The sequence below is a fragment of the Sorex araneus genome, chromosome 3, assembly GCF_027595985.1.
Source record: "Sorex araneus isolate mSorAra2 chromosome 3, mSorAra2.pri, whole genome shotgun sequence".
Lineage (NCBI taxonomy): Eukaryota > Metazoa > Chordata > Mammalia > Eulipotyphla > Soricidae > Sorex > Sorex araneus.
Genome location: NC_073304.1, coordinates 227368821 through 227379363, shown reverse-complemented (window position 1 = coordinate 227379363; position 10543 = coordinate 227368821). Strand labels below are relative to the sequence as shown.

The 10543-nt window shown below is 49.1% G+C and overlaps 1 protein-coding gene across 3 annotated transcripts in view; it reads right to left on the bottom strand.

The window, feature by feature from the left end:
* The window catches only part of HELZ (helicase with zinc finger), a 180975-nt gene continuing 170432 nt past the window's right edge, over positions 1–10543 (bottom strand). For all 3 annotated transcript variants that reach the window (XM_055130350.1, XM_055130351.1, XM_055130352.1), the window contains one exon: positions 1–7440. In XM_055130350.1, coding sequence (XP_054986325.1) covers positions 7106–7440 — 335 coding nt within the window. In that variant the 3' untranslated portion in view covers positions 1–7105. The remainder of the gene's footprint in view (positions 7441–10543) is intronic.

Below are 10543 nucleotides of genomic sequence, written 5' to 3'. Positions count from 1 at the left end.
CAAATTATTAAAAGGCATTTTTATTATAAATACATTTTAGTTGTAGCAGTAAAATACATTTTGTGTTACCATGAATCTCTGAAAAACAAAAGAACTTCACTGAAACAATGATCACAATGTAAGAACTGTAGAGCCCCAAACAAAACTAGTTCTAAGGGACCGAAGTTATCTACAGTCATTCCAAAACTAAATTTCAAAAGAAAAGGAAAAAAAAAAAGACCAAAAAAAAAAAACAACCCAAACAAACAAACCACGCCCTAAAAACCCTAGAGTGGCTCTTAGGGTGGTTTTATGGTACAAAATCATTTCTCACGGTGAAGGATAAACTCTAGGTGTTCGGTCTTCCCAGGGGAGGGGTCACGGACTTCAAACAAACACGCACACACACACAAACGAAACACACTTGTTGCCATTTTGCATAAATTTTAGGTGACCATATGGGGGGGGCGGGGAAGGGGGGCCTTCGGAGAGGCAGGGAGGGGGGGAGCCCGGCTTTCCGGAGCCGCCGATGGAAGACGTGTCAGAGTCAGACCCTGTCTGAACGGGCGATTCAGACGTGACTGATGTGATGGGAGTCGGCAGCCTGCCCGGGTCAGGTAAGAACCGTGATGTATGAAGCATCAAAAGACACACCAGCCACCTGTGTCACTCAACGACGGGCCCCATCCGTCCATGCAAACCCCGTTACCTTTATGGCTTAGAGGTATTTTTCACGGGTGCGTTGGCCCAGGGTAACAATGAGGAGCCGCGGCTCCTTCCCCGGGCTTCCAAGTATCAGGTCAGCTGACTGGCACAGGAAGCGGATACAGTACAACGTCAGACTGGGGGGTACAGGGAGAAGCACTCTTGTGGGGAGGGGTGGCGCGAGGCCAGGGAGAGAGAGCGGGCTGCGCCCAGGAGGCGTCCCGCAATGCAAAGCGTCCGTGTGCCCCCGAGCTCGCTGGGAGCGGCCCTGAGCGGGGGACCCCCGTCCCCGAGCCGCACAACGACAGGACGGCACCCCCACCTCGCCCCATGCTCCCGGGCCTGCCCCGCAGGGAGTGCCGAGGCCCAAGAATTCCAAAGCCGCGTCTTCCACAACTGCCTGCCCCCGCGGCCCTGCCACCCGTCATTCATCCTCCACCATCTCCGACAGATTGGAGTACCAGGGGATTCGAACCCGAGGCCGCCCCAGCCTGGGGACAGGGCCCGTGTCTCGGCCTTCTCAGAAAGAACTGGCACGAGCACCTGTGGCCTATGAATCACACGCCGGGGAGATCCCCGCCCGCCCCCGCCGGACGGCCTCGCAGACGGAGAGGACCAAGCTGTCCCCAAGGCAGCCACGCGAGCAGAGAGAACTACCCTTCCTGCCACACACCACCCGCCAGGGGCCCCCAGCGCCTCCTGGTGTGGCTCCGAACCCGGAGGAACTGTGAACCTGAGAAAAGCATCATTTGGAAAGCAAATCCTATTTCACACCCCACCCCCGGCCCCCCACAACTGGGACTACATTATTCGAGGGTTCGGTCCCGGAACCCTCGAGGGTCGGGTCCCAGGCCTCTGAGTACATTCCCGGGGCGCCAATGGCTTCCTTCCACCGGGCCCGTCTTTGCAAGGAGGGCGAGCAAGAGATGGGCCCCGAGCACTGCCAACAGATGCTTCCCTGCACTCACAGGCCAAAGCATCCCGGAGGGAAAGAGAGCCTGGCTCCCCCCCTCGTGGCCCTGAAGCCCGGAGGGGGTGGGGTGGGATGGGGGGAGATGAGCCCGGGTGTGTGTGTGTGTGTGTGTGTGTGTGTGTGTGTGTGTGTGTGTAAGGGGTGGGGTGGGGGGATGGGCAGTGATCATCCACGGAGCTCGTGAGAACACCGCTAAGAGCAGTTCCTGGCAGGAACTGGGGGGCTGCAAGACCACCAGAGCATCTCCCTGTGTGGGAGGGACCTCCAACGGCGGCAAGGGGACCAGCCCCACGCGCTGAGCCTGGAGGTTCACTGGGTCTGCCCAGGGCCTGTCTCCCGCCCCCTCCCGGACGCTCACACCGACCCCCGTATTTGCCAAGTTCACCCGAACCTGGCTGAGCGCCATCGCTCTACCCACTCAGAGTCTGAAAAACCTTCCGACGGGGCAGATTTTTTTTTTTTTCAACACATCCTCCCTAGAACTTCTGTTGGAATCTACGCAACTTACCACCCCTTTCCCTTTTCGAACTCAGGAAAAGTATGAATGGGGGAAAAAAAAATCTGTTTTTGAAAGAATCGAATCTTGGAAAATAGTAATATTGATTTTTCCCTCTTATACATAATTCTAAGGCAGGCAGTCACATGCTAGTATGCAAAAATAAAGGGCAGAGAGACGAGACCTCCTCTCAGAGGTGTGAAATCGCCAAAGACTCCCCCCCAAGAACATAATGAAGATTCCCTAATATCATTTCCATGAACTCATAGAATTATATAAAACTTACTATGCTTTACGCTTAATATCTGTATCAAAATAAAAATCTCTGTCGAACAAATTGCAAATAAAATCTGGCCTAATAGTCTGAAACTAGAAGTGCATGAATGTCTCTGCTTTTTTTTTTTTAGTTTTTTTTTTCTTAATACTCCAGTTTTTAAAAAAGCTTCTGGCTCTTTGTGTGTTTGTGGGTTTAGGCCTTAACCACAGCTCACATCATTAAGCCTAGGTCCTTCTGTTACCTACCTTCCCCTGCAGATTTTAGAAACTCCTGTGACTGTCTCTTTAAGGTGTCTGCCAAAGCAGGTTATTCTAATCAATCGAGCTTTTCAACATTAGGCCCGGTTTACTGTTTTCCACTTTTACTGTTTAATCTGATATTTTAGAGTACTAACGCTGCCAGTTTCTAACTCACTTATGTTAAATGTTAGTAAGAGTCACTCCTCGTAACAGTGACCTGGTAAATGCTAATTGAACAGGTAGGACCAGTGTGAACTGAGCAGTTTTACAATTAAAGCCTTGGCAAATAAATATCTGACCGCAAGTGGATGGGGAAATCGAGAAGCTAATAGAATGAGCGCTTTGAAGACTAGTGTGCCACTGGCGCTTTCACGATGCCTTTAGAATACGTGATGGACATCACTAGGGGATGTTTTGAATGAGAAATTATAGGACATTATCCATTATTTGTAATTGCTAGGGAGTCTACGGATCAGATGGCAAAGAGGGAATGACAGAATGACACCATGAAGACATCTACTTCGAGGCAGTGGCACAAACAGCGGGTCTTCATACGCTAAGGGTCAGCAAGAAATAATGGCTCATAAGTCAAAAAATAAAAAGACAAATTACTACCCTTGAGGAACAAGGGGGGGTAAATAGATGATAGCCTAACTACCATTCTAAAGCAGCAATTTGTACCTGTTGGTATAATTAAAGTTTTAATGTTTATTTGTATAGGCTTTTCCTGGGATTCTGTTTTTAATACAACTCCAATATGAAACAATGCTATCTAGGAATATCAGGCTATCTCTCTTTAAATGTCTATTGCAGTACATCTCATTTTCTGAGTAACAATATTTGAAATCTAAAATTTTGAAATTGCTTTTTCACACCTGGGCTCTTGGCCAAGGTGGCTAGAGAAACATTTCGTGTCTTATTTATAGCTTGGCTCTTGAGCTGTATATACATGAAACCCATTAAACATGTAAAATTAACTACACTAGAGCAAGACACGCCTACGTCTCAATGTTAGGAAATTCAGTTCGCTTTCTCAGCAACTTCAAAGCCTCCATAAACAAGGAAACTAGGTTCACAAATAGGTCTTGGAGATGGCTCTGTCGCATTAGGTAATGCTTATTCAGTGGGAATTCTGTTGAAATGACTTATTCTGCAGTTCTCTGAATGGAAAAAGACCAGTTGATATTTACACCCAACCTGAACTTAATCTAGAAATCTCTTATGCGAACCCCCACGCAACCCTGCTGATTATGTCACACAGACAAAGCGACCGACAGAGACTCTCTGTCCACGGAAAGGAAACTGAAGGTCATGTTAGCTTATGCGGTCAATGATTAACTACTGATTTATCAAAAACCAAGCACAACCAGTAACAATTTGGAGAAGCAGATACCAAAAGGGCAACCCAGACCTTTAAAGCAGGCACAGGGCACATCCCTGGCACCACTGAATAAAGCTCCTCGGAGCTGAACAAAAATCCATTTTTAGATGAGGACTCAAAAATTAACATGTACACGTTACAAATTCTAACACACACACACACACACACACGCACACACGCACACAAAGAATTTCAGGTGCAAAGGAAAATCTTCAGTGAGCACTGAAATTAAAAAAGAGAAATGAATAAAAAATTCGTGCTGGCAAGAAAAAGCAAACGTCAGAGGGAGAGAAAGAACAAAGAAGGGGGAAAGACATCCCAGGAACAATTAACCTCACTTAGAAGAAATCTGTTCTGGGAGGGAAGGAAGGTGGTGGTACTTGGTGTTATCCAAGAGCTAACAGTTCACCAAGAGACCCAGTCGCACCCTGACTCTGAGGTTGAGCCTCGGAGAGGAGAAACGTTATTCTGGAAGTCTGATATGTGGGGAATTGGCTCGGGCCACTCCAGGACCCCCAGGCAGCTTGAACGGAAGCCCCGCCTCAGAGAGCAGAAAGCTGCAGGGTCTTGTAGTACCATGTGCTCCAAACACAGTGACAAGATTTCAGGCAGCCGTAACAGATGTCAGGAAGGTTAAAAACACGGGGGGAAGCAATTCTGAGACAGAGGGTACGCTTGTTAGAGATGCAAACACGCGCCCGCCCAATTCTGATGGAAGCCCAGATGGAAACACCCATCCTGATCGGCTGCAGAATGACAGAGGGACCTGTAAGAAGCTCCGATGTTCTGTTTCCAATAATTAACTGCACGGGACAGGGAGATGTCACACTCACTCAAGATTCCATACGCAGTCGTGTCTCAAACGCCGACACATTTCTATCGGGGGGTGGGGGGTGGGGGAGGCTTAGGACCTCTTTCAATATAAATAACTTCAAAAACTAATTTTTTTTAAAGGTTCAAGTATAAGAAGCAGGTAACTCAGGCAATGACTTCATCAAAGGGGAAGTGAAAGAGAGAGGACAGTTCCGTCTTCAGAGGATCGAGAAAGTTTTTTGAATGTGCACCCAGCCCGTGGCGTAGTCCTGTGGACTTCCAGGGCGAGAGGCCGAGTCTTGGGGGAGAGAAGTATGCTTGCAGAGACAGCCCCCCCGACGGGGGAAGGCCTCGTTGACACTTGAGCTACATGCCCTGGAGTTTGGTCACAGAAATGGGGGGAGACCCAGCTTGACGGCCAGCAATGCTACTTTTTTTCCCTGGTGACTCGGCCGAGTGAAAGGGGGAAGTGTGTTATCAGGGCTGTCACCCCGGGGAAGGGACCTGGGGCCCAGCCGTGCCAACTGGGATCTGAGCCCCATCTGCTCTGGCCCCAGAGCCGACTTGGAGCTCAGGGCCTTATCAGCTGAGCGGTATGGAGGGAGGGTCCCCGAGGCCCAGAGCCGGCCAGTCCCGAAGAAACCCCGCTCAGAGTCTCCAGTGGCTGTTCCGGAGCCCAGTTCCCCCTGAGCCCTTGGGACAAGTGAGCCCAGGAAGACGGATGCCAGCTCGGCCCTCCAGGAAGACGCGGCTGGACAGAACGCCAGGCCCCCCCGAGTGCACAGACACAGCCTGACTTTATTCGAGGCCGTGTCGTTTCCAGATCTCTCGGAAGCAGGAGAGTAGTATTGCTAGATGGGGGGGGGGGAAGGGGGGCAGCACGGACGAGAATCGTTTCCAAACAGTTACGAGACTACGCGGTGATTTTAAAGAGGGTAAATCCTGACCGCTAGGATTTCACCAAGGTCCATTTGAAACCATTCTTAGACCACAGAAGAGCTGAGAGCCATCGACATTGGATGTTTCGTACAAGTTCAGTGGGGTTGTTTTAGAGGAATCAAGACATCAAAACAAGGGAAGATTTTTTTTTTTTTGCCCCAGATTTAAATAGATTTTGACATTCTTTTTCTTCAGAATTAATCATGTTCCTCTAACAAAAAGTTAGCAAAATATGTGAACTGTCATGGATAATGTCACATTTTAATGTAAACATCAAATCAGGTACCAAAACTATACCGGAGGAGGGGGAAAATAAAAAAAAAAAATCTTTAAAGCGGCACGATTCTTTATACCACTGGAGGGGGTGGGGGGTGGGTAAAAGCCAGATTACAAACATTTATACATGCATAGTGAGGGGAGGGGAAGGATTTTACTAAATTCACGCAGTTTTAAAATAGTTATCAAGTCTACTAAGCACCAACAATCCTAAAAGTTTTTCAGCTTCATGATTTGTTTTAAAAAAAAAATAATAAAATAAGAAGAAGAAAAAGAAAGAAACACTATCAAATTACTGTTGAAAACAAGCTGCATGTAGAGCTTGTCCCAAAGCAACAAGGTGAGTGACCTCCAGGACGTCACACTTGGTCTAAAACTACAAGTTTTAGAATGCAGCATCCTGTCACCAAAAATAACAGCTGATAAAACTGAAAGTATTTAGAAGATGCCGCCCCTTTATTTAAAAAAAAAATCTTTAAATGAATTTTAAGCAAAAATAACATACATTTGTACATCAACTGGCCATTTCTGGTACAGAAACCCAGCGAATGGTAATATTATTGAATAAATGTAAATGCTACTTACAGTTTTTTTTTTCTTTTTAAATACATTTTAGACAAACTTTTTTCTTGTTTTTTTTTTTTCTTTTTCATAGTTGCGCAATTAACCTCTTAGCTGCTAGCTTGATGCAAACATAGGTAACAATACACAAATTGAAAAATATTTTTTTTTATTCTACATAAAAGCTGTCAAAATTCCATCACGTTGAAAATGCAAAATAATGGAATATCCTCTTAAAAAAATTAGTTGCGAGACTAGCAGCGAAGCAATTAAGTGAGAAAGAGATGTCGTATGAAAACCAAGGGGGGAGAAGGCGCATCTACAGTGAGGTCCAGCTATCTTAATCCTATGGAGACTAACAGAAATGAAATCATTCACCCTGGCACAGAAAAAAAAAAAAAAGAGAGAGAGGAAAAAAAAAAGAGAGAAAAAAAGAAGAGAAGAGGAGAGGAGAGAAAAGAAGTGATCATTTAAAATAGGAGTAAAAGCCGCTGCCGCCCGACGCGCTGCCCAGGCTGAGTTCCTGGAACAGGGCCAGCGGGTCGCTGCCCTTCTTGGCCTGCTCGGGCGGGGGCCGCGGCTTGGGGGGCGCGCGCAGGGCGCTGGCGTAGGACATGGCCGGCTTGCCGGGCGCGGCGCTGTGCGGGCTGCTGCCGGCCGCCGACTCCGCCAGCTGCTTGTGGGGCATGAGCGGGGGGAACTGGCCGAGGCGCTGCAGCACGTTATAGTTGAAGGGACTGGCCACGTCCAGCGTCTCGGGCTTCAGCGGGTCCTCGGCGGGGGTGACAGTCTTGGGCGGAGCTACAAAGCAGAGAACAGGGACACGGGTTGGATGTTGGGGGGGGGGTGTCGGCCAGCCCCGGGGGCACCCCGACATCGCGTGGGACAGACGCTGGGGCTCGCCGAGGGAAGGGCCGAGTCCACTTCTCGGGCCGCGGGGCGGAATGAGCTCTGCAGACCCGAGCGCTTACACAGGACAAGCAAAGCCCGGGGTTCCGCCTGGAGTGGGCAGGCACGGGCCGGCAGGTCCTGGGCCCAGATCCAACCCCGGCACCGCGGACAGGAAGGATCCCTGAGCGCAGGGTGAGGGGTGAGCCGGAGTAGAGCCCCCGAACCTCCTCCCGCACCCCCGCCAAGAAAACAAAGACCCAAAACCTAACTTTAGGGGTGGAGAGAGTCCCGAGCTCGGGGTTTGTTAAGTGCATGCAGGAGGCCCAGTTCTGAGCCTCGGGACCAGATCCCCCAGGCACTGCCAGGAGAGATACCCCGGAACAGAAAAATAAGCCTGTGGCCCGAGGGTATAGCTCAGCAGAGCACTTGCCCCGGGCCGAGGATGCCCTGGGGTTGGCCCCCAGCACTGGGGAGGAGAGAAAAATTTCCAAGCCAGAGTCCTTCTTTCCTCTCTCCTCCTCTCCCCCCTCTGGGTTTTGGTCCCCGCCTGGTAGTGCTCCACGGGGACAAACCTGGGTAGGCAGTGCTCCAGGCAAGCGCCTTAACCCATCCTATCTCTCTGGCCCTTCCCTGGTCCTTCTAGAACTTTCTAGAACCCCGCCTCCTAGTCACATGGCCAGCAGCACCGCAGGCGGCTTTCGCGCTGCTTCTGCTTCCGATCTCTTAAGCATTTAATGAACCCCATGTTTGGATTATAATCAGAGTGCATGTTCATCTAGAATAACTGAGAGGTGACAAGAAGGTAAAAAAGGAAAAAGAGAAACCAGTCATTTATATCCCGCGTAACAGGCCTCGGTATATTTTTGTTTTCCTGACATTTCCTGCAGAAAGCGTTCTAAGTCATTTAGATGACTCTTCACTTTAGATTTGGGTTATCATTTTTGACTTCTGTAGACTATGATGTTGTTACAGAAAAATCTTTTATGTTCCTGACTGTTCCCTAAGGACAAATGTCTAGAAGAATAATGGCCGGGTCCCTGGGTGCTGCCCAATGGAAGACGCCGGTCAGGGGTCCAACGTCCTTGCAGGAAGACAGGGTCGAGTCACACCCATGGAGGACGTTTGCCCCTTTCCCTCCCCAAGCCCGAGACTGGAGTTGTTAACTCTTTTTATAAATCAGGATCTTGCTAATGGTCAATCTGCATTTCTCTGATGACTGGTGTTTATGTACAAATCCCCCTGTGTTTTTCATCTGAGCACAACAGGGTACTACAATGTGTCTCCAAGCTAAGAAGGAAATACTAATTTCGTAGCTGGGGAAAAGATACCGTAAATGACTCATGTTCGGGGGTACTCATTCAGGAATTCTGCACCTTATTAATTCAGGTTGTATTTTTACTGATTTTGGCTAAGAGCTGTCCTAAACTTCGGTGGGGATGCTGGAGAGATTGCCCAAAGCGCTGTGGGCTGCCTGGCTTTGCACGCAGGGAGCCTGGATTCAACCCCTGGTGCCACACGGTCCCCAAATGCTGGGCTGGGAGCAGTCCTAAACATTGCTAGGTGTGGTTCAAAAACCAAAATCACTGTATCACTGTCATCCCGTTGCTCATGGATTTGCTCCAGTGGGCACCAGTAACGTCTCCATTGTGAGACTTGTTACTGTTTTTGGCATATCGAATATGCCACGGGGAGCTTGCCAGGCTCTGCCCCGAAGGCGGGATACTCTCAGTAGCTTGCCGGGCTCTCCGAGAGGGACGGAGGAATCAAACCCAGTCGGCCACGTGCAAGGCAAACGCCCTACCCGCTGTGCTACGGAGAGATTTCCAAAACTAAGTATTTTTTTAAATGTAAAATAAAATGCCTTAAAAATTAGATGAGGGCAGGCAGAGAGAGAGAGAGAGTACACCCGGTACAGATCTTGTTTTGGACCTGGTCGATCCAGGTTCGATCCCCAGCACTGCTAGGAGTACTCCCTAAGCACTGAGCCAGGAAAAAGCCCTGAGTACCGCTTGGCACTGAGCACTGCTCTACCTCCCTCCCTCCCCAGAGGAGGAAAAAATAATGATATTTTAGAAATAAATAACAACAAAGCAACGTTTCATTGCTGGTTTTAACTTAGATGCTTCTTAAGAAATACAGTCATCTGACAGGGAGGCGGTGGTAAGGCACCTGCCCAGAACGCATCAGAGAGAATCCCAGCCCTGGCAGCCCTCAGGGCTTCCTAGCCCTGCACGGAACACAGGACCGGGCGCAAAATACACACAGGAGTAATAATTAGCAACAGGGATTTGACAGAGACCACAGGCAAGACACAGGAGCCTACTCGGGGCAGGCGTGAGGAACACCTGCAGGTTAAAATGACCATCTTTCTGGGGCCGGAGAGATAGCACAGCGGGGAGGGTGTTTGCCTTGCACGCAGCCGACCCGGGTTCAATCCCCGGCATCCCATATGGTCCCCCAAGCACCGCCAGGAGTAATTCCTGAGTGCAGAGCCAGGAGTAACCCCTGAGCATCGCTGGGTGTGACCCAAAAGGCAAAAAACAAAACAAAAATGACCATGTTTCTGGCCAGAAGCCAGCCCATCCTCTCTCTCACGTGTGTCCCTTCCGAAGCTACTGCTCTAAAAAGACGCGTGTCCGCACACAGTCAGTGTTCCAGAGCACTGGATTCACATTCGGAAGATGAAAAAATTAATTTCCAACAAAGGTTGCTACCACCAGGGCAGAAATTCGCCAGAGATGCCAGGCCTGCTCTCAGAGATCAACATTTATCGTCCACAAGAGAGGGTTTCGGATCTGAGAACTCAAATAATATTATTCTTCTTTTATATTCCACATTGAAAAAAAAAAGGGGGGGGGGAGGGCAGAACAAAGATAAAAGTGCATTCAAGGCGACAGAGGAACGTTTTAGATTTCCCGTGACGCGAGAGCCTTTCAACTCTTCAAAGCCATGCTCTTCTATGCCAGCCTCTTCTTCCGAGGCCTTACATTTCTCAGTTGATTAGAAAATGAGA